Raw genomic sequence first — 24,716 nt, 5'->3', positions numbered from 1 at the left:
TATTAGTGTTTTTATGTAGGCTAAAATAAGTCTTTGATATAAAATAATGATACAGTTGAACTGAAAGTGAGGTGGAGCGCTGGTGATTCAGAGGATACGATGACTCTTGGGAGACGAGAATGATGGAGCTCAGGTGGTGTTCGTTCCAGGTGGAGGGAGGTGGGTGGCTGCCTCCCTGCTCAGAACACCTGGGCGTCCGCTATAGCAACTGCACTGCGTGAGTGATAAAACACATTGTCACTGGGTCCGCACCAGACGCACCGGCGATCTGGGTGGGGCAAGTGTCCCCCCTTGCCTCCCCCTGCAAACACTCATGGTAACACACACTTGGTGAGGAATCTTTACAGGGAAGACACCATGACAGCACCTGAGATGTAGAATTTTCATCTGTGTATACTAAGGTATAGGGTCCGATGCAAACACCCAGAGATCTTCTGATATATAATCATTTTGCTTCTGTAGAAGGGGAGAGGGGTTAGGCTGCCCTGTCTATAAAATGACTGCTCCTTTTATGATTTATGGACTACTTACTGCTTACTGTATTTGCTTTAGGCATTTTCTTACTTATTGTGGCACTTATATTGCATACTAGTTAAAATAAACATTTTAAAATGTCCTCGTGTCTCTGTCAGATCTTATTGTGGACTAGTACAAGTGTGAGAGCGAACGGGTGTGTCCAGCAAACCGCGATGCCTGAGAGGGTCGGAGTGTTGTGTTCTGGGGTGTCTAATCACTTGTGCCTCTGTGAGTGAGTAGGAAGGCAAGTGAGACACTATAACTAGTCCGTCCCAGGCTCATGGGTACTCAGGTGGCAGCATGACACAGTCCATGCCTACTAAGTTTCTATGATCCCAAGCATAGTTCTGTGACTCCGCAGAATTCCTGCAACAGTTTAATCTGCATGAGAGTGTAACAGTGCCCTGAGGGCATCAGCCTTGGGCCCTAAACTCAATCTCATTTGGACTTGGGGCTGCCACTATGGTGGCAAGGATAGGCTGGCTGGGCCGGCGGTGCAAAGTTCAGAAGGTGGAGAGCTGGTTGCTATAAGCACTATATGAGATCAAGCTTGTTGCAGATGTATGCATCTACTGTCTCTTCTTTCTTTTGTATTCCCTGGTGGATGCAGGTAGAAAACGTGAAGATTTGAAACAGTCGCATGGTACCTTATTGCCTTCTGTCGATACAAAAGTGATTACAGTGGTGGTGCTGGTGTGGGGCCACCCGTACGTGAGTCATACTAAGTTTGTCTATTTCCACAGGTGGTTACGCAGGCAGGGCAGAGGAAGCGGGATGTCTGCTGACTTTCTGGGATCAAAGAGGGCTCTGCTTGGCCCAGTTTAGAACTGCATTGAGCAGACTCATTGCCCCAGGAGTTTACACTCCTAGGGAGTATTATGGTGCATCTTGACTGCAATGATTTAAACTAAATTTAATTGAAGTTTTGTTTGTATTTGGTTATATCTGAAGTGGGGTGGCTTGTGAAGCAGTTTCCTGAGTCCGTGATAGCATAATTAAGCATTGTTCCCAAGTTGAATTTGAAAGGGTGATTCAGCCTGAGCCACCAATGACTCAGTACAGCTGGTAAACAATAATTTGGGTAAGTGGTTTTAGGTCGGCGAGGCTGTCAGCTATTCCTCAAGGTACATAAACGGCAAGCGTTTTTTTCTGTAGGACACAGTCCACTTGTCTAAGAGGGCAAAAAGTGTTTCATGAGAATTTTTTGTGGGTGAATGGTTCATCACCCATGCTACAGTATGGGGGTCATATAGTAGAAGTGCTATGCTAGCCTGTGGCGGGTGAGGTCATTATTGGGGGATAGTTCAGGTTCATGTAAGGCATCCTTTTAGAACAGCGGCATCACTGGACCCTCCAATGGGTGGTGGCAGCAAGTCGAAAGAAGGTTGCAGTTGCTCAGGCAGTTGGGAGGCGTTCATGACATGTTGCCGTTACCTTACACTCACCTGCACATGAGCAGTGGACGCAACCCCGAAAACAGTGAAAGTGGTAGAGGCGCCTGCGACAAATGCAGTGCTGGGGGTAGGAGGTCCAGCCCAGGGCACACCTTCAGGGGTACTGCCGTATGGAGTAGAGACTCCGGCAGCGCACATCGTGACTGGTGGGGGGGGCCTGCACTGGGGGTCAGCATTAGGAGTAGCGTTGGCGCTCACGCCAGGGATTCCCAGGGGGTCAAATGACTTAATTCAGGGGTCCACAGTGGGCATACTGGCCTCAAAGGCAGCAATACTAGGGCAGTTAGCGGTGCCCGTATCCGGGTGTCTGGGCAGTGGCGCTTCAGTGGCCCCGTGGGCATCGTCAACAGCCTTGGGCAGCACTGAGTGATTTGCATAGACATATAGATATTTTAGCTAGGGGGCTGGCCAAAGATGATCCAACTACAGTTCCTATGACAGTGGGTCAGGAGCCCCCTGCAATAATCAATGCACCTGCTGTTGCCCCAACAGGGAAGGGGTCAGAGACCGCAGACAAGAATCTCAGAAGTGGGGGGAAGGCTTTGGGGGGACAAGATACATTACTTTCCAAGCCTGGGAAATTAGCATCTCATGTCCCAGCAGACATTAAAGAAAAGGAGGGGAGAATAGCACTTCCAAAGTGAGAAAGCCAAAGGTAGAAAAGTCAATCACGAATTGGCTCTTTGGTTTTAATGTTTTTGCAACTGTGATTCTGGAAAAGAGGCCTTAGTTGGCGGCACCATTTATATTTTACTCTAACAAAATCTTGAAGGCACATGCAATGTATGGAGGAATGGCATGGTTAGATTACGACAGGGATTTCAGATGGGCAAAGGTAGAGAACCCTGAGATTGGCTGGGACCAGACAGAGGTGAATGTTTGGTTGGAGAGCGTGAATAACAAGATGCCAATGAAACAGCCCTTTCGGACAACACAATGGGGATCGGGTGAGAAAAAGGGGACCTGTTGGGCATTCAACCGGAATATGTGTACGCGGCCAGCGGGATCGTGTAAACTTAAGCACGCTTGTGCCTTCTGTGGCTACCCTTCCCATCCCGAATTCAGATGTATCAAAAAGTCCAAAGACAAGGGAAGGGACCCCAAAGCACCATCCAAATAGGTATTTGCCCACTCCAGTTGAGATTTAGAGACTCATTTTATGGCTGAATCAGTATCCCAATAGGAACGCAGCCCAATTGCTTTATCACGATTTTTCTAGGGGGTTCCGCATTCCGGCTCAGGGGGTTCCTCCTGTGATGCATTGCGAGAACTTACTGTCTGTACGCACCCATGCCTCAGTTGTTTCCCAAAAATTGGAGTAAGAGGGCGTGCCGGGTAGGATAGCGGGCCCTTTCACCGCCCCTCCCTGGCATAATTATGTTTGTTCACCACTAGGGGTGGTGCCTAAAAAAGACCCAGGCCAGTTCAGAATGATTCATAACTTGTCGGCACCGAAGGGGGCCTCAGTTAACGATGCAATTGACCCTGCGTTATGTTCTGTGACTTACTCCTCCTTTGACGCTGCTTTACAAACATTGTGTGCGCTGGGCCCCAATGCCTTCATGGCAAAAACTGACATCGATTCAGCCTTCCGGTTCATGCCAGTTCATCTTGAGGATTACCATTTACTGGATTTTCAATTTTAGGGCCATTATTTCTATGACAAATGCATGCCAATGGGATGTGCAGTATCCTGCAAGTACTTTGAGCTGTTCAGTTTAATGTTGCATTGGTTGTTTACCTTCAGATCAGGTAACACAGATATTGTGCATTATTTGGACGACTTCATGGTGATGGGCCCACCTACCTCAGGAATTTGTGGGCGGGCGCTGGGAGATCTAGTGGCAATGTTTGAGGAGTTTGGGGTCCCCCTCGCACCAGGGAAGACAGTGGGCCCGGCAACATGCATGGCATTCCTTTGGATTGAGATCGACACAGTTGTGGGAGAGTGCAGGCTACCATTGGACATGGTACAGGCTTTTACACAGGCAATTGATTCTGCTCTGCAGGGAGCAAAAGTGACTTTACATCAACTCCAAGTACTGGTAGGCCAGTTAAATTTTGTGTTGCGCATCATTCCTATGGGTCGCCCTTCTCCAGATCAATTGTGAGAGCCATGTCTGGGCTGTCAAAGAAACATCACCATACTAGGTTGTGTGCAGAAGTGAAGGTCTGGCGCGAGTTTCTGAAGGATTTTAATGGAAAGGTGGTTTGGCCAACGCCACCGGTTACCAGGGAGACCTTGGGTTTGTTCACCGATGCAGCAGGTAGTGTTGGTTTTGGGGCGGTGTTGGGGCCTCGCTGGTGCCGGGATGATTGGCTGGCACCTTGGCACGAAAGTGGGCTGACGGGGAACATTGCCTTTTTAGAATTGTTTCCCATTGTGGTGGCAGTCACAGTCTGGTCTGATTTCTTTTGCAACAAGTCAGTAATTTTTGGGTCAGACGACATGTCTGTAGTGGAGGCTATTAATAGGCAAGGTGCCTCTTGTACCCACGTTCTAAGATTGTTGGAGCATTTGGTGCTGTAATGTCTGAAATTAAATTTAATATTTAGAGCAGCACATATCCCAGGTGTTGAGAATCAGGCAGCTGACGCTTTGTCTCGCTCCAAGTTGCAGGACTTCCGGAAGTTCCACCATCAAGCAGCGGACCAGATGACAGTGTTCCCAAGATCTCTGTGGAAGATTGGTGCCCCGCACTAGCGGGTCTCGTAGGGGCATCACTGAGCGAGTGCACCTGGAAGGCATATCAACACCATTTTAAAGCATACAGGGTTTTTGTGCAGCAGCACGGGATTTTGAGCATGTTCTCCTCAGAAGCCATATGTGGTTTCTTACAGGCTTTGAGAGACCAGGGCAGACCGGTGTCTTATGCAAGTGCCCACTTAACTGCAGTAGGGCTTTTTGCAAAACTGTCAGGGGTTCAGGATGGGGGGAACTTATTCTTGGTCAGGAAGGCACTCGCGGGGTGGGCCAGATTAGAGGGTGTAAAGAAAGATAGCAGAAGGCCCCTGGACTGGCGCTTGCTGGGGAATATGGTGGCAGCCCTGCAAGTGGTGTGCTCATCCGCGTATGAAACTACCCTGTTCGCGGCCGCATTCACATTAGCTTTTTATGGGGCTTTCAGGGTGAGCGAACTGGTGGGGACCTCAAAGGTGGATATGGAGGGGTTTTGCAGTGGAAGGATGTGAAACTGTGTCAGGAAGGGCTTGCCATTACGTTGCGGAGATCTAAGACAGATCCTTTGGGCAAAGGGGCTACATTTCGGCTTAAACCTGCCACAGGGGCACTAGTGTGCCCAGTTACATGAATGGAAGCTTACTTAGCCATTCGCCCGCAGGGGCAGAAGCTCCCCCTTTTTATCCATGAACAGGGAGGGTGCGCATCAGTATACCAATTCAGGGCAGTGTTCAAGAGCATCTTGAGAAGTCTGGTTATAGATCCCACTGGTTATTCTACACACTCATTCAGGATTGGGGCAGAAACCTTGGCTGCGGAGGCAGGCCTGTCAGTCAATAAGGTTAAGCATGTGGGTCGATGGTCTTTCTCATGCTTCAAGCGCTATGTGCTTCCTGACCTATTGTGATATCACTCATAATGTTTGTGCGTGGCCATTCTAACGGCTTTTCTCTCTTTCTGCAATAGCATGCCTTCTAAAGTGATATGGGTGTTGGGACACTCTTTCGTGCGGCGGGCCGCTTACCGATTGCAACAGCAACGTAGGTCGAAACCGGCGTGTTTGGAAGGGATGTCGTTCCACTTGCGGGCATCGGGGCCTTTGAATCGGGCCGCTGCGGCGGTTGGTGGAAGAGACGAAGGCGCACGAGGGACTCCAGTCCCCAGATTTAATCGTCCTGCATTTGGGCGGAAACGACATAGTGACAATTGGTCTTCGGGCTGTCAGGGAGGCTTTAGGCCCAGATCTTTGTACTGGGGAGAATGTATGACATTGTTCTGCATTCTGTCCATCAATTGTTCTTTTTGCATTTGTCACCCCGAGTGGGACAGGTATGCCCAGACGTGGGTCCTGTGCTCTCCATACCACTGGAGTCAAGCTTTCCTGGCTGATGAGGGCTGAAAGCCCGAAACTGCTCCTAGGATGCTTGTTTCCAGTTCAGGGAGGACCAGGCCTAGCAGTTCGGGCTGGACTGTTCTCATTGGGCACAGGGTCAAGACTGATTTGCTTATGGCTGGATCCAAACTAGAATGGCATGGTGAGCAAAAGAATGATGGATTTAGGCCCAGATCTTCGTACTGGGGGGAATGTATGACATTGTTCTGTATTCTGTCCATCAATTGTTCTTTTTGCATTTGTCACCCCGAGTGGGACAGGTATGCCCAGACGTGGGTCCTGTGCTCTCCATGCCCCCGGGTGTCAAGCTATCCTGGCTGATGAGGGCTGAAAGCCCGAAACTGGTCCTAGGATGCTTGTTTGCAGTCCAGGGAGGACCTCGGCTGGCAGTTCGGGCTGGACTGCTCTCATTGGGTGCTGGGTCAAGACTGATTTGCTTATGGCTGAGTCATAACTGGAATGGCATGGTGAGCAAAAAAAAGATGGATTTATGCCCAGATCTTCGTACTGGGGAGAATGTAGGACATTATTCTGCATTCTGTCCATCATTTGTTCTTTTTGCAGGGAGGCTTTACTGACAGAATTCGCATGGTTGGGGAGAACATTCCCTGAGGCGTGGATCATATGGTCATTTATGATCCCGCTGAGTTTATGGTGGCCCAGAGTGAGGTCAAGGGCTTTGAACGTTTCAGTGAGGCACCTGAATGGAGCATTGGCAAAACTATGTTCTGGGCAGGGCCATCTTTATCACATACCTCAACGATTGCTCAGAGGGGACCAGACGTTCCATCGCAATGGTGTGCATGTGTCGGACATTGGAACGGACTTATGGATTGATGGCATTTGGTCATTTGTGCAAAATCTGTTCTGTGGTAAGGGGGGCGAAGGACCGGTTGGCCCTGGTCACCCTGGTGGCGGTAAGGAGGCCACAGAAATGGACTTACATTGGTAACAGGAGTCCTCCTGCATACTCCCTAGGCCAGCACTGAGGAGGAGAAATGGTACGCTCACCCCAGAGAGAATGGGGACACCGGCTGGGGGCAAGGGATCCAGGTTACAAACTAAGGCACGGGGCGGCGGCCCCTGGTTATACCCTACGAACTCCCCCACCTTAAACAGCCTGGTGGTGGAAGGGTGGGTCCCTAGGGTTGCAGACAAGGACCAGATGGCAGGGGCTAACCTCTCAAGGACGCAGGTGGGTTGCGCCTTGCGTGGTTCTCAGATGGGGGACACGAGCCAGAGGGCCCCTTAGTACTGGAGCGATAGAGAATTTTGCATATAATATTAAAATTGGTCTTTTTCTTGCTGATGATTTATGATGATAGGATCAAATATAAATATTGCTTAGAGGTCTATTTTGATAAATATGCATCTTAGGAAATGTGAATTTGATTACATAAATACTGTTATGTTTATGTGTGATTGATTTGCATTAAACATGGCCTCTTTTTACCCACAGCTCTGGTAATCAAGTCTTGATTTGTGCGTTACGTGGGGGCAGGACCGGGGTCAAACTGGGGGGTCCGGGTCCTATGGCACTAGGGAACAGAGTGTGTGTGTATGTGTGGTACAAGGCACTGTGAAGTGCACCAATGCAGAGAGAGAGAGATACAATGCCATAGGCTATATCAAGGTGGGTTTCACTTGCTCACCTACAGAGCAGGGCTCCTGCTTTTATGTGTCTGCAGCTTTTAAAGTGAATTTATACAATCTAATATTCCTCCAAGTTGCAACTTGATTTCCAGGCAGTACAGCTACGAAACAATGCACAGGGATTGCCTCTTTCTGTTACTGAACTGTGCTGTCTAAAATAATGCACTAAGTTGGAGAAATGTCGGGTTAAATAAATGAATTCACTTAATACACTTCAGGCGCATAAATACAAGTGGTCAGCTCTGCACAGACATTATAAATCATTCTGATATGCTGTGCCTATATAAAGTACGTGTAGGGTTGGGGACTCGGTGTCGATTTACAGCATCATTATAGAGGTGACGGAATGGCTCTGTGAGTTGAGCGTTGCCTAATGAAACAGGCGGTGGTCTTCAAGTCACTAGTTGCCATCAGCACGAGGGATTTAATCTTCCATCCTTCTCAAACTAGGTAAATTGAGTTACCACGAATTAGGGTAAAAATAACACGTTTTATTTACAGCTGTTAGGAATGGCACCGATATAATAAAAACAAGTCGATTTATTTAATGCAAAAGCTCGGTGTTGCATTTTCTAGAGATATTTGCAGAAAGGCGGCAGAAACAAGTATTGGTCTGCTGTCTAATAATGCAACATAAAGTAAAGCTGTTTAATTATCATGCAAACTTATTTCTGAATATGTGTCTTAAATGCCCATTCCGGGAGCCCTGTGTTTCTGAAAGTAGGAGAGGGGGCTCAGCACCGCATTACCTTGTCGAGCGCCGACCTGAATCCCCTCTCTTTGAGAATTACACTTTTTCACACCAAGACACATGTCCTTTTGCTCCCCTGGGCCCTTCCCTTTTCTTCCTGGCGGTGATCAATTACCAGCCTCCCGCGGAGGTGTGAGGCTCGCGGCTGCACCTCGGGATTGGCTGGAGCCGACCCGGCCTCTCGGCGCAGGCCTGCTGCAGCCCCCGCTTCTCACCTCCGGCCTGCATCCCGGGCCGGCCGAGCCGAGGCAGCTGCTACCTGGGCGATGCAGTCACACTAATCCGCACATGGCTCGCCCGGCTCTAATCCCATTAGCACACCTGAAATAACAGCCGCGGTGACAAATGGCCTCTTGTTTCGGCAGCTCTGACGACTGTCCTCAGAAGGAGGCTCGCTAATGCTTCCGCGAGGGCTTATTATCATGGAGGAGAGAGAGTTACAATAGACTTAACGATTCGGAGTGCCCCCCTCGGACGCGGTGCGCGCCCGCACCTCCTGCGGGGCTGACAGGAATGTGAGAGCCGCACTTGCTGGAGTCCGCGCCCGCCTCTGACAGCTGCTCTCCGCCCGAACGTAACCAAGGTGGTGTCGGGTGCCGCCGTCAACTAAGAGGAGCTTTTCTTTCAGCCTACCTGCATACTACTGCGCCTGGGTCGCGTGACAGGCCCGCCGCGCTGGTTGCAGCATGTGTTATTGTGTGTTTATGATGTGAAGTGCATTAGTCGGTTGGTGTTTGTGTTTTTGTGCGTGTGTGTGGGCTCTCCGGCGTCTGTGTTGTGCATTTGTGCATACGCGTGTATAGATATGTGCATGGTGAGTGATAGTGCTCATCTGTATGTTCATCTGTGAGTGCATGTATGAGTGCCTGCGTGGATTCGTCTGTGTGTTTATGTGGGTGTTTTGTGTATGTTCGTGCATGCTTGCCTGTGTGTGCTTGACTACGTGTGTGCGCACGTTCATGTATGTGTGAGCCCCGTCTGTATATTGTTGCTGAAGCGGGTTATCCCTTGCTCAGATTGCTAAAGTAAAGAGAAGAGGCGTTAATTGCAGAAGTGTGGTCAAGCGTAAAGACAACAAGTGTGTGGTGTCTGCACCTCACTAAAAAAACGGGCTTTTGACATTTGACCCCAGCGACTCCTCCCCATGGTTCATACGAATATTTGGGAAGGCCGGTCTGCCCCAACTTCAGTATTTAGGAAGAGCGCTCCATCACCTCGCCCATTTCAAAACAGGGACAAGAAGCAATACAAAAATAAAACGAGCCAATCAGAGCACAACCCCCTGGTTCCTACAAACGCAGCAGAGAGTTCGGGAGTCAGGGCGCACTTGGGAACACTTGGGGCAGAGAGGTATACTTAACATAAAAAAGAACCGACAACGTATATGCGGAAAGATGCATGTTGTAGACATGAACTGCACATGATCTATCTTGTGACCCGACACCACTGATTGTCGAAAAGCACTCCCCCAGGTGTCACGTGGCCTGTGAGCGCGTGCGTAGCCAAACTGAGACTGGCTGGTAAGTAGTGCCTCGAAGGCCCAGGCACAAGGTTCTACCAAGTGCTCAAAGAGGACCAACCGAACCAATTCACTTCACTAGTGCGAGGTGTCACCCTGGGAACTCTGCACATGTAACCCGAGTTAAGAGCAGTAGTTTGAAATTCCCCGCTCCCAAATGAAGCTATGAGGGGTCCACCAACCTCCCCTGATAGAGGAGTTGAGGGACGTGAGGCACTGTTGGCATCCACACACTGGTGAATGTTGCACCACCGACGCGTTTGGGCACCTGTCTCCTTAACACACTCGAATACTTACCCCTGTGAGTCCTAACACAACATTCTTCAGCATAACCCGAGGGCAGAGTTCGGTACCAAATACACAACGTTTGACATCTACTTCTAAAGCGTGCATGTAAAAAAAGTGGAACTTGCCGGTTCTCATTGACCGGGGATACTGACTTACTGGGAAAGGTAAATGCGTTGAGAAATGTGAACTTTTGGGACGATAACAAGAGCAGTTTCCAGTAGTAAAAAGTAGACGTGGCGCGTGCGATTTCGGGTGATAGCTGCTGAGGTTGCTTAAGTGGTCCACGGGGAGTACGGCACATCCGGTTTGAGAGCAAAATATTTCCCCCGTCAAATTTGTTTTTATCCTGCAAAGGGTGCGCGTGCGCGGACGTCACCGAAAAGCAAACTTTACCAAATATTGCAGGACTGGAATGAGAATAGTACATCACTCTGTTGTCCTAACCAGGCCACCGTTTGCCCGTGGCCTGCCCTCATCTGACGTCTGGACTTGGAAAGGAAAACTGAACCAAGCTTGAACAACAACAGTTCATTATCTCAGGGACTCCCCTGAATGGACACACCTGAGCACTTTCTTGACATAGACAACACACACTTAAAGCAGTACATGAAATGGCAGTATAGACGTGTGGAGACTTATTATCAGGTAGTGCCTGCTGCTTGCTTCTGAGCAGTGGGTACGCTACAACTAAAATGATTGCTCCCTTCTCCAGAAGTACGGGCACTCTCCCTTTAAATTAAAGAAGTGCAGGTGCCCAGTGCCTAACTGTACCTGCCCAGTTAAGGTACTGTTTCAAGCCACACAAAACACGAGGTTCAAAGTGGGCTCATGGGCGTGGTGACCCCCCACAGTCAGGGTGAAAGATACAAAAATGTAGATATTCAACAGCATGTAGCATTTGACCTCCTCAGACGCAGACATAGTTCTTCACGTGCCACACTATATATGCACGTGTTACAGTCCAGGCTGCTGTTTACCAAATCACCTCAGTAAGATACAGGCATAAGTGGAGAATAAAAAGGTTTATAAAAGTACACTCTTCCCTGCAAGTCATGTTTTTCTGGCACGTGAAAACTGAGAGGAATTAACAGGTCGTTTTCAGCAGCTTTTTGTAGTTTAGCGGGGAAGTGATGAGATGGGTGTTGTAAAACAAAGCACATTTTGCGTTACTCGCCTCTCATCCTTCTGTTCCTGCCGAAAAAAGCATAATACTGCAAGGTCTCGAGTTGATGTTGCAAATAATGAAGCTGTCAATTATGAGATCGGTAGGGACGGGGGTGTGTGTAGGGGGGGGGCGGGGGGCGGAGGTGATTTGAGGCTAAAGGTAGACCTTGCAGTTGAATATATCTGAGTTTGAAATGATACCGTCTTTATTTTATTAATAATTGTCAACACATCCTATAAAATGTATATTTCCGAGTTTACCTTTAGCCGTAAATAAAGATCCTGCGTCTAGAGCACAGCCGTGACCACGACCATGTTTGTCCATGAGGAAACTTGTTGATATATAATTTATGTGTGTTTCTTCGCAGGCCGGCTACAGGCATACCTGTCTTTGCAAAAGTCTTGTTGCATTTAAAGTGAGTAATGAAAAGGGTGCGATTCGACTGGTGTACAGATTGAGGCATTTTAAAGCCCCGCCAGAAACTGGACTATTACAAAAAAAGAAAACGAAATCACTCACACTTTTTTTGTGAATAATACCACACCGAGCAAAAGTAAACAACGTAAATCATGCATGAAGAAAGTGTGAAACAGGTCGAGTTCAAGCCCAGCACACTGCAGTCGACCTTAGGAGATGCGGGATCTGTGAGGTGTGCTTGACTGACATCAAAGGGGCGACAACTGGCCTTCAATAATATTATTTTTGTCATTGCGAAAAGAAAACAAATCAAAAAGCCTTTCTACTTAACCAAAATAAATTAATTCCACTATCGGGGCACACATCCACTAAAACAGTATGCTTCTGCTTGAAGTAGACAGAATGCAAAAATATAGCGCGTGACTTCATACAACGTCTCTCGGCGCTAGGAACATAATTGTTGGTTGGTAAGACCCCCAACGTCTCAAAACCTGTATTAAAATACACATTTACAGGAAATTAGTATATTTCTTAGTCCCGCGCTTGGTATCAGATTCTTGGAAATATGTTCGGATACTAACCACAAAGTGTTGTCCTAAAGAGTTATTGTGTCTTGATGCATTCGGACATTGTTTCAGTCCAGTTAAAATACAAAAACGCATTACCAATATTGTTATTATTCTTCCAGCATTATGCTAAGTCACAAATTGTAGAATGCCCGTTTAAGTGCCGGCGAAGACCGTTCAAAATACTTTGTGCAAACCCCGCCATTATCTATGCCATTAAATTAACCTGGGTGGCGATCTTCAGATAGCACACGAGAGACTGTGCACCAAGCTCAAGAATAGATAATAGCCCCTACCTCTCAATGCGTCCCTTCCACCCAAAGCACACACAAACACTTACAAACACACGTTCAAGCTCTATCACTTAAGTGACTCACACATTTACTTTTACCTGGAACAGATATCGACTTTTACAGCCTGAAGTTCTCGGCAAGGCCTGTAGACGTCGCAAGAGCTCAAGCATTAAAAAACAACCAAGCCATTTTTTGTACTGAAACATGTTACGTATCTGCTCACTCCCCTGGTTTTATTATTCAGTCAGCCCAAACAGTCATAGAAGTAATATATCGCAGGCATGATTTGCGCGTATAAATAAATGCCACAGTACAAGGCAACATGGACATAATTTACTAACAATGCTTAAATGTACTTTTGCTACTTAGCAGAAAATGCATTGGTCGGTTTGGCGAATGTTTGTGTAAAACAGATTAAATCGCGCTATTTGTTAGTTTGAAGCGCTTCGGGAAAATTAATGCAACTTGGAAACAATGCCAAGGCAGTGGTTTAAAGAAATCTTCAACTCCAAGACAGCAGTTAAACAAACCTTCAACAAAAAAGACCAACTCTTTTAAGTTGGAGGCAATGCTTAGTGCTGTAGTGTCTATAAAAGTCTCGGGAAAATGTGTATACATTATGCTTAAAATAAAATAAAACCGTGTTTAAATTCAACTTGGAGGAACGGGGCATATCTTTTTCTTTCAGCGTAATTTTATTATCTCATTCGTGGTTTTTGCTTTGTCACTTTATAATTTTGTCCATCGCTTTCCTTTGCTAGCGTGCAGATTCGTGTATACACTTTTGGCCATCTGAAGCGTTTATACATTTTTTATATTTTTAATATTATTATTTCAAAGTTATTATGGGTTGTGGTAAAACGGACATGCATTTATATCTTAAGGCCTCAAAATAACATGACTGCCAACATGGGTCACTAGGCAAGAAAGTGATTGACTGCAGCTGAGGGGTTCTGTCACCCGATTGAACTGGTCGGTACTTTGAGTATTTAGGAAGGAAAAGGCTAAATAAGAAGAGACACGGCTGCTTATTTTCTATAATATACATATAGTTTATTTCATTATCAGGAATAAATAGCATATTCAATTTACAAATGTTGCAAAAAATAACAGAGTCTGTCACAAGTATGAAGCTCGGCCCTCGCTGTTGCGACACTTCAGCCCAGCTCACTGCGGCCCCTGGCCCGCTCCGAGGCCGCAAGAAGCCCCATCCCCTCGCCCCCTTAGGCTGTGCTGGGCCCAGGGCTGGCCTCGCCCGAATGTGGCTGCTGCAGCCCGGCCTGACCTCTGAGTGACTCCTCGGCCGGAGCGGGCACCCTTTGTTTCCCGGAGTACAGTAAACACAGCCTCAAACCCCGGCAAACTCTCCGTGCAGGGACCCCAGAGCACCCCCACCGATCTCCACACTTCATTTTCTTTTAATTGGAAGGTTCTCCTGCCTCCCCCTGACACAAGCCTTCAATGGCCCGCCTCGCCTGTAGGAAAGCCATTAATTAGCTCTCCCCCTTTCTCCTCCCTCCCGCCGTCTTATCGCTGACATTCCTACATTATCTCCATAGCATTTATCATCTTGGGCTCTCTTGTTACCCCTTCCTCGCCTCACCCCCCACCCTCCTCCGTACCCACGGGTGGGCACTGTCTCCTGATGAGGCCCTCTGTACAGCTGTCCGTCACGTGCCACACCGACGGGACCACCACTGCTTAAAACAGCGAATACAGGGTGGAACCGCGCGACGGACTTTAAAGGACACCTACGGCGCTGGTCACCTGGCCTGCGAGCGCGTGTCATCTTTAAAGCCCTCAGCCAATTGAATCTGAGAAGCACCGCTGACGCACATATGATGCATCACATCTCCTAAAAAGTAATTCAAGTATTGCAAAAATACATCTAAAGAATATGTATATTATAAAGATTTCTCTGGTCCTGGTCCTCTTGGTCATTAAGATGTCCATGTTACAAATAACAGCGCCTGACCTGCAACCCCCAGAGAAACAGGGAGACAGTAGAACGGGCGTGACGTCATGCTCACTTGTTAAAATAACACGATGGAAAAACTTCGGCGCCCACCCACTTCTCAGTTTACAGAACCCCCAAACTGGCACCCCCACTTAGATTATGTGACAAGATGGTCGCAGTGTATACTTGCTCGCATGTTCCTCTGTTGCATCTACTTGCTCGTTGGAATTGTATGTCGGGGCAGTATTCTTTTAAAGTGATTCTTTTTATGTCCGCCATCTTCATTGTAAAGCGCTACTTCACACTGAGTGGTCAGCCCTATGTAATCCCCCCAAATAAATAAATAAATGGAACTTGTACAGAGGGCCTTCACTTATAGAATCTATACGCCCTCGGTTCCAGAGAAAAAACAAAACAAGAGATTCGCATGAGTGCAACTAATTGAAAAGTCCATCCAACTTATTTAGGGGGGGTCCTCGTCTGCAGGGTTTGGATTAGTGACTTCTCGGAGACCTGGTGGATTTATAAAGAGAGAACAGTAGAGATTTCTGGGTTCTGATTGCGGAATCTCAGAGCCGACAGAGACCGAAGAACCGGCGGTGCTGCTGCCTCGAGTCACGCCGAGGGCCGGGTATGTGGTGCAAGGCGGCAGTCCACGTAACTGCCTGGGTCTCACCTTCTTCTGTTCGCGGTGGGAGACTGTTGAGCACGCGGCTCGAGAGTGAGACAGTTTGACAGCCGTTAAACGCTGCTTCAGAGGGATCCCCAGGCCAGAGGCGAGACTTACTCCGAGGACACGGGCAAAGTTTTAGTGTCTTCATTATTCGTAAATAATCATGGGAGGCCTGGCACTGCCGCATAATTAAGGTGAGGCTTAAAACAGCGCAGCATCGTGAACGCGTTTGCCTCCTCCCGAAAAGAATCAGGCAGGCGGGTAGGAGTGAGAACAAACGTACTTTAAGCTAAAATTGTGTACATCAGATACATGTTAAAAAAAACACAAAATAGAACAGTGGGATCCCAACATACCGACCTTTGACATCTTCTGTTTGAGACGCTGAATTAAAGAAACGAGGCAGTTCGAGATTTCAGACTACAGGTGGTTTTACGCTTGTGCTGAGTGAGACCCCCTCTGTATCTACCCAAAAGAAAGCGCTCAAAGCCGATACCATTGGCGAGAGAGACTTCTGCCTCGAAGGTATTAGCAATAGAAGTCATTGCTTCACAGCATCGCCAAACTTGCAAATCAGAAATGTTGCTGTCTGGTTTGTCCCACCCCTGAGTCAATGTGACCTGCGACAGATCTTCCCTTCAATGGCAACTCGATGACATCGGGTAGCAGGCACATGCGTGGAGTCCACCGCCCGGCAAAGCTCGGGCAGCCCGGCGTCTGCCACGGGAGCCCAGACCCCACGACAGGCAGTGATCAGCGGTGGGACATCAGGGATTGCAGCTGCATTTATATAGCGCTTACCACCCCTAACGAGTCGTTACCAGGGCGAGTTCCGATATACAGTTTTTTTTTTTAAACAAAGGTCCTACATTTTTAGATACTAGGAAAAGTACGTGTTTTTGGATATTGTCATATATCATAACTTACTGAACGGATTTGTTAAGGCAATACACCCAATCGATCATATTACATGTGTAGTTTTGCTTCATAAATATACAAATAAAAAAAAGCCTCATTTCCAGGGTTAAACGTACTATCCCCATGGAGTTCACAGAAGTGTAACTCTAAATAAAAATGTTTATGTTTGAACATGCTCCCTTGAGAACACTTCTTTAAACATAGAAATGTTGTTCTGCAGAGGTCGCCAATTAAATATACTAACACCAGCGTTTTAAACCAGATTATTAAGGCACAAAACTAGGATTTGGTGAAATCTTCGGCGGGAAAAGGAAACAGTCGCCTCCAATAAAATGCAAATTTTCAGAATCGCAGCGGAATGCCACTACCTGACAGCGAACTGCAGCTTCAGGGAGGGCTGTTTCGGGGCCGATCGGGGGACAGGCTGTCAGTGTTTGTAAAATGGACACAGCAGGGCATCACCTCAGAACTGACAACTGTGTGAGCCCGAGTGAAGGACTGTCTGGGTTCGGTCGGCAGTGGGGAGGAAGGGCCAGGCTGCGAGGAAGGAACGGCTTAACATGCGTGGAGATTTCACAGGGCTGGCTTCAAGCAACAACAAACTGATAACATTGGAGACAGGCAGACTGTTTAGATACCCGGCAATTGCACTCAGGGGGAAATCAAGCTACGGAACCAGAGATAGACGGAAGTGGACGTTTCTGTTTTTTTTCTTCTTCAGAATGTTGACAATTTCACCTTTTTTCACTTTTCTCGGTTACGTATTACACCTCAGACTAATAATGAGAGCACGTTTTTTTAGCCTTACCAACCACTTTCTAGACTTTCCCAGATATCTGTAGAAGGGCCCACAACTAATAGAATTGGAAAGCTAGTTAATCAGAGACAACAATGAGGAAATTGGCTATTATGTGTGTGAGGAACACTACAGATGTTGCATTTTATCCTAAAAGTTGAACATTCAAAGTATTGAGCCGAGCAGGTGCACACGGTGTAACGCAAGGCGCGTGGGACAGATATACTAGGCGCAGCAGTACAGATGATTGAGAGATTAAGAATAATGCACCAGAAATGCGCCTCCTCGTGAGGGGCACATTGTGGTGTCACGGGGACTGCGCCCAGAGCACAGACTGCCCTAGCAGGGGCGGTGCAGCATCGTGTGAGGAGAAGCTCACAGCCACACGCGGGTTCTGCAAGCACCATTACAGCTGCGAGGCTTCGTGGCCAGACTTTTCAGCTCATGGCCATTTCTACAGCCACTCATGAGCTCTGTGTGTTACCCTTATCTTATCGAAGCGTTCTGCCCTTCGATTATGTGATAATTCACTCTACTTTCGGCCAATGCGAGACAACGAGCAGAGGCGAGGGCGCTGATTGGACGAGAACACTTCAACCTCCGCCTACCGGGATTAGGGCTAGACCATTTCCAGTTTTGTGCGGGGGTGGGTGTCTCCGTTCTCCCTAGCGGCTCAATCGTATTGGTTTTGAGGGGGCAGAAGCCACAGCCCAGTTCAAAAGTTGCATGTTCTCATTTGCAATTGTGCTGTTGACACTTACAGCTGCAAGAGCACGTTCAGCAGTGCACTCACAGGCAATTGTACAGGAGGGGAATTTCTTTAGAAAATATTGTGCAGGCATTTCTTAAAGTACAAACATTTAGCTTTCAGATACGGTAATTAGAACAAAAACGTCCCTTTGTCAAAAGAAACGACATTCACCAAAATCTTAAGGAAGAAGATCTTGCGTTGTCAAACGCCCCTGTACTCGCAGCTGAGCTCAGCCTCTGTGACATCTCGGTGACATCACTGACACAAGGTGATCATCATCTGTGCACATGGCCCAGACCTGAGGACAGCGAGTTGTGTCGGTTTAACGGCCAGACCCCCAAACTGGAAAGTACAGTAAGCAGCAAGAACAATGGAAGGAGTCACAAGGAGCCTGTTTAAGAGCTTTTTACCTAAAACAACAGTATTGATTGATTAAGGGATGTTTTTTACGCATGACTCCAAACCTACCAAAGTTGAAATGCTGACTCGGTGACACTGAAATGACTTTCCATTGAAATGCGTTGGGTGTAATTGCTCCCTTGGGACCAGCCTGGGGCAGCAAATCCTCTGTCGCACCTGACAATGACGCATACCTATCCTTCGAATCAACTTTCGTCCATTTTTCCTCTATAATCTTTAAGCCAGTTTCGGACGGTGCTCCAGCCTGCTGCTGTCGCACTGCTGCTGTGCCAGGGAGCGCCGAGAAAGGGTTCCTCGAGACCTTCAGTGCTGTATCGAGAGTCATCTGAGGGTAAAATGCTGCGGCTCCGCTTGGACTTTCCGTTGAAATATATTGAGCAGGCGTATCATTTCTACAGATCCTTATAGCAGGGAATCAACCATTAGGTTAAAATGTAAGTCGCGCCCTCCGAGCACGGGTTACCAGAAAGCTGAACCCAGGAGGGCCGGGAGATACAAAGCCCCTGCGCTCATCCCTGGGCAGCTCTGCACTGGGCTGTGTGACCGAGCAGCCGTCTGCAGCCGGCGCTGGCCACGCCCCCTCTCCTCCCCCTCCTCAGCGCCAGCGAGTGGTTGCAGCCCAGGAGCCATTGTGTGCCGCGCGACCTGTTATGGCCACCACTACTTCCGGGTTCCAGCATTCTGCTCCCGAGGATCCTCCTCCGCCGCTGCCGCCGCCGCCGCGCACTTGGAGCAGACTGGGGAGCAGGAGCGCGCGCACACAGAGCCGCGTTGGGCACGCCGCCGCCGTATAGCGCTCAGAGCTCGACCAGAGCAGGGATCCTCCAGGGCACGAGCGCTTCTCGCTAGCCTCGCGCAGACTGACCCAGGAGCAGCGCCGGCACTACAGCCCGCACCCAACCGCCGAGTGCGGGTCCGGCTCCCGCAGGATCCGCGCCCACGCCGCCGTGACAGCCGCTGATTGACAGCCATGAGACCAAGACGCGGACTTTGAGAGGGGGACACGGCGCGTCTTTTTAGACAATTTTGAAGATTTTTTTACTGTTATATTTCAGTCGAGGCAATTCCCCTTTTTACTCATTTCTCCTGCATTTGGAAACTGAAGTGGAGTTTTGATGCTTTGCTCAGATCCCCACCGAAACTGAAGATCCGGTTCCTCTACTCCTTTGGAGACTTTAAAGGATTTCTCTTTTACTTTGACGCCTTTATTTATTTTTGTGGAGTTTAGTCGCGCTGTGTTTTCCTTTCCACACTGGCATCGGAGGGATATACTAGAATTTGAAGAAGAAAGGGGACAGCCGGCCAGGCCCATGGCGCAAAGGGTACGTGTTTTTAATGTGTGTCTGCACATCACTACTGTTTACTGTCAAGGAGACTTGGACAAAAGTTCGACACTTTATTGTCTCTTAAAGTAGCCCATCTCTGAACGGGCGTCTAAAATCTCAATTACCATTGTCAAACCTAAGGGGTAGGTTTCTTCACTTACAGGCTATAACTCAGCATATGAGCAGTGTAGTTAAATGGGGTAATTAAATTACACTTATGCAAACAATATGACATTTTTCTCACGATCTCGAAGGAAGGTTGCCCTCATTACCAGTCCTAAGAAATGTAGTCACCTCCAGCCATGCAAAAAAAGTTATATCTGAAGTCGTGCTGTATCTACCAATGTTATTGGTAATATATTCCAATTAAAATGTCAGTTTCTGTGAAAACAACCTCGCAGATGCTCTTATTGAATGTTGCATATGTATAGATACAAATTGTGCCTTTTCATGCCACGTCACTTCTTCAAGTGCGTGTCCATACTTATAAAAGTGCGTTAATGGCTCGGAAAACAGACGTAAAGTAGGAAGTTGTGAAAACATATGTCAGCGCCCAAGTTGCAGCCGTGTGCCCGGGCTGCAGAAGCATGTGCAAATTTACAAGTCAAGGCAGAGAGGGCTGGCCCAGCCTCGTTTACACCTTGGCTCTAATAGTGTCAACTCGTGTGTATTGAGGGGGAGACGGGTTTCTAGCATTGGCCCCAAAGTGGCTTGAAGCTGCAGGGCAGTGCAAAGTGAAAGCGCTACTCATGAAAGCACGTGAAAGTGTAGGACATGGTGCAAGTAAGTGCCCACCACACCTCGGTAACTTGTGCCACTAAGCTGGGTTCTTGGGAGCCGAGCCTCAGGACACCCTAGCTTCTTGTCAGTAAAAACATATACGCAAGAAAATGGGAAATGGCATTGTGATTTCACTTTTTAAAAAGAGTTTCTGCCCCTTTTAAAGAATGCGCTAGCTTGTTCCCTCGAAATTGCTTTCACTTTCTCAGCTCTTTTAAACAAATACCACAGGATACTGCTTTCAGAAAGGCACACCTTGGTGTCACATGCACAACATTTAAAGCCATAGCTTTATAATGTATTGGAAAGTGCAGTATGGTGCTGGTAGCATAAAGGCACGACCTTGCATCATCTGCACATACTTGTAGCCTTTCACTTTTGAAGTTATTTGAAAATACCAGACGAGGCTGCGATTACGAAGGCACTACCTGGCACAATCTGCACTTTCCTTGGAATTACATTAGGATGCTGCTATTACACAAACACACCTTTGCGTCATCTCCACATTCTTTTAGCCTTTTCACTTTTTAAAGTTATTTGGAAATGCTGTAGGGTGGTGCTATTTCAAAGATACAACTTTGCATGAAGGGCACTTTCCTTAAAGCCATTCACTTTTTACATGTATTTGAAGTATCGTAGTATGCTGCGTTTACATACACACCTTTGCACCAACTGTACATTATTTAAGCCTTTCCCTTTTTTACACTATTTGGAAATACCGTAGGATGGACCTACCTTTTATTATTTGCCTTTCACTTATTTGGAAGTACAGTAGAATGCTTCTATTTCCAAGACACAATTTTGCATCATTTGCACATTTTTTAAGCAGTCACCTTTTGAAGTTATTTTAAATACTTCACGATGTTGCAATTTAAAGGCAGCACATGGTGTAATGCACTCATTAAAGCTTTAATTTTTAAGTTATTTGGAAGTACCGTAGGGTGCTCCTATTTCAAAGACAAAACTTTGCATCATGTGCACAAAGCCTTTCACCTTTTTACATGCTGTGAAATACATTAGGGCGTTGTAATCGTCACATGGTGAAATCTGCAGTTTTTAAAATTATTTGCAAGTACCGTATGCTGCTGCTATTGCAATATTAGAAGACCTCTTACACCATGGACACTATTTGTACTATATGCAGAATCCTTAAAGTCCTTCACTTTTTTCGAGTGATTTAAAATACGAGATAATGCCGCGATTACAAAGGGACCATTTGGTACTATGTTGTGTTGCGTGGAACCTCTGTGTTTCACCACACATTGTGAAAAGTGAAAACTGTGGAAATCAGAAACATTGGCATTTTCCCCTGTTACCTTCCGCCCTCAGACAGCTTGCCCTTGTTGTGTTTGCAATATATATATATATATATATATATATATATATATATATATATATATATATCCGCTATAATGCTTCTGCTGTAGGCTAGTCATATTTTTTCCCCCAGAATGTAAGGGGGGCTTCTTTACTTCTTAGACGCAAACCAGGAAACTTGTATTAATAAATAAAATAAGTGTTTCTAACTAGAGGCGACTGAGATGAAATTGTGCTGCTGCAATTGTAAATAAGTAGTGGGACAGGGACTTGTAGTGCGAGGTATTATAGGAGGGAGAGAGATAAACAGTTGAAGAAGTAGCTTGGTAAGAGGATAATACATGTTAGTAGGGTAGTGTATGAAGACTTTGAGAAGTTACACCAAAAGGGAGTTGTCTCTCAAACACAAAAGGAAAAAGAAGAATGTGGTGATGTATATATATATATATATAAGTTAAAAGAGAGCAATTTTAGGATAGGAATGTAAAACAATTGGGAAGTATCACTACGAAGGGGGGCGGATATGCCCCCAAAAAGATATATATATATATATACTTTCAAGTTTTTGAGAGGGGGCTTTTAGGAGAGGAATGTAAAATAGTTACAAACTATAATAAGAGTACGGCCATGCCTCAAAAACTAAAAATATAGTTGCTTATTTCATCCATATATATACATAGCCAAAACGTTGTATTTAATTGTCTATATTTGAAAAAGACTTTTATTTTAGGGAAATCTGAAAAAGTTAGACATTAACATTGAAATGGAGATCGTAGCCCCTAAAAGAAACCAAGTTGGGCTGCATAATTTGTGCATATAAACAGCCCGAGGGCTAGCCCTAATTGACTTGCATTTGATAGAGAGTGATTTTTACAACAGGGATGTAATAAAGTTGAAAAATAGCTCCACAAATAGGGACGCATCTCCAAAACAAGAGAGCAGCGCTGCAAATAATGTGGGCAGGATAGGGATTTAAGAACTCTCTAAAAAGAAGGAATTGGGGTGTAGTTTTGACATTTTTACGGAGTGTGTTGGGTGCTGCGGGGGTGTGTGAACAGGGTGCTTTTCTCGGTGTGACTTTGTCCTCTGCAGGCTCTCTCTGACCCCATTTTTCTCTCCTGTCTGCCCTGCAGTACGACGAGCTGCCCCACTACGGGGGGATGGATGGAGTGGGCCTCCCCAGCACCATGTACGGGGACCCCCACGCGGCCCGATCCATGCAGCCCGTGCACCACTTGAACCACGGCCCTCCGCTGCACTCCCATCAGTATCCGCACACGGGCCACACCAACGCCATGCCCCCCAGCATGGGCTCCTCCGTCAACGACGCCCTCAAGCGGGACAAGGACTCCATCTACGGGTAGGTGCCTTTGGCCGGGGTCACCTTGCCCACCGCCCTGAGGCCAACGCAACACAGCCACTGAGAAATAACGCCCACGAAACACATACTGTGTGCATTTAACAACCACAGGCTCATTGTGCAGTCACTCATTCTGTGTAGGGAGCCAAACAGTGTCTTCTTAGTGTTGAGATGTTCTGGGGGTGATTCCAGACTGATAGGGCTGTCTGAGACACCCAGAGAGCGTGCTGGCTATCTCTGATGCACCGGTTCAGTGAGTTTTATTTACAATAAATAACTTTGGTGCTCTGTCACCTGATGCCTTCCTGTGGACGTCCAGATAATGACGAGATTGTGGGATTCACAGATTTCCAAGATTCACACACGTCCAGGGTTCCCTTCCTTCCTTGTGGGGCAGAGGTGTTCTGGAGGAGGGCTCTCGCCCTGCAGTCTTGTCATGTTGTTTCAGTTCTATATCAGTACATGCAATACACATATCACAACGTAAAGTACTTGTGGTTTTAAACCGGAGCACTGCTGTAACAGCCCTGGCTGTGTGTGCAGTACTGTCCACTCACTCGTGTGGACTTCCTGCGAGACTGTTTTAAGACAAGTAATTGTGTTTAGTCACTAAAATGGACAAACTCACTCCCTAATAAAGTAATGTGAACCTCGGAGACGCCGTTCCCTTATAACGAGCGAGTAGTCTTGACAATAAATGTATGCTGGGCTCACTGACTGTTATAACCAAGGTGTGGGTTTTTAAAGTTTCCAAAGGATTGGGGCCTCTAAAGAAGTAGGGGCGCTTTGTGTAGATGTTGGACACCTCCATTATCTCCCTGAAGTAGACTTGTGCGGCCTATTTTTATTTATAAGTGTATTAAATTGCCTATTATATCAAGTTCACTCACTTCTTGCCGTCTTTCGCCGTTATTACGCTGTTGCTGCAGCACCGTAATTACGCTTAGTTGTGGGCCCTTTTCGCGAGATCTAAGTGTTTGTGTCGCCTACCGAACTCGTGACAAAGTGAAGTGTGAATGTGTTTTGCACATAAGTGGACTCTGCGATCTGGGGACAACTTGCCCGGCTGTCCCTGTGAGTTTCAGCGATAGATGGCCACAAAAGCAAATGGCAACAAGTATTCTGTTGCGTCACTTTCGAAACTTTAAATTCGCCGTGCCGTCAAAATTGTTTGCATGGCCGCAGCCCCTTTCTTAAACTGGTCAGAGACTCGTGCGTTCTGACATATGATTTGAAATGCATAAATATTCGTTTCTATCTTAGGGCTGAGCTGCATAATAGAACCATTCACCAAAAATAAACTCACAAGGGATTTTACGCTCGAAATAAATAACGCAGTTGACAGACATTACAAGATTTGCCATTTATTCTGCTTTGAAAAGGGGACACAAATGATTGTTTATTTCAAGTTTAGTTTTTCACAGTGATCTACATATGTAAAGGCCTTTCTGTTATTTTCAATAATTTGTATGTTTCAAAACAATTCCATTCCGGGTTTTGTGTACCATCCCCGACTGACTGAGTGCCCAGACAATAGAGACAACAATATTAATTATTGACCGACTTGGGGTAGCATCGACAGGGATTTTAGTGCCAGTCCATAATGGACGGTGATGTTATTTACTCTCTGAAATCATAATCTCCACCTCGTTTCTGTGGTTTACGAGAGTTGACACGTCCATGGCATGTGTTCACACACGGTGAAATTGGCGACTTGTGCTCCT

At 46.9% G+C, this 24,716-nt stretch overlaps 1 protein-coding gene across 2 annotated transcripts in view; it reads left to right on the top strand.

Moving 5' to 3' along the window:
• Positions 1-18,715: 18,715 nt before the first annotated feature.
• The window catches only part of MEIS1 (Meis homeobox 1), a 152,344-nt gene continuing 146,343 nt past the window's right edge, over positions 18,716-24,716 (top strand). The window contains exons 1-2 of one of the 2 annotated variants that reach the window (XM_085612515.1): positions 18,716-19,532; positions 22,766-22,992. In XM_085612515.1, coding sequence (XP_085468641.1) covers positions 19,521-19,532; positions 22,766-22,992 — 239 coding nt within the window. In that variant the 5' untranslated portion in view covers positions 18,716-19,520. The remainder of the gene's footprint in view (positions 19,533-22,765; positions 22,993-24,716) is intronic. The other variant, XM_085612514.1, reaches the window with a different exon arrangement.

Source organism: Triturus cristatus, chromosome 6, assembly GCF_964204655.1.
Source record: "Triturus cristatus chromosome 6, aTriCri1.1, whole genome shotgun sequence".
NCBI lineage: Eukaryota > Metazoa > Chordata > Amphibia > Caudata > Salamandridae > Triturus > Triturus cristatus.
This window is presented reverse-complemented; position numbering and strand designations above follow the sequence as displayed.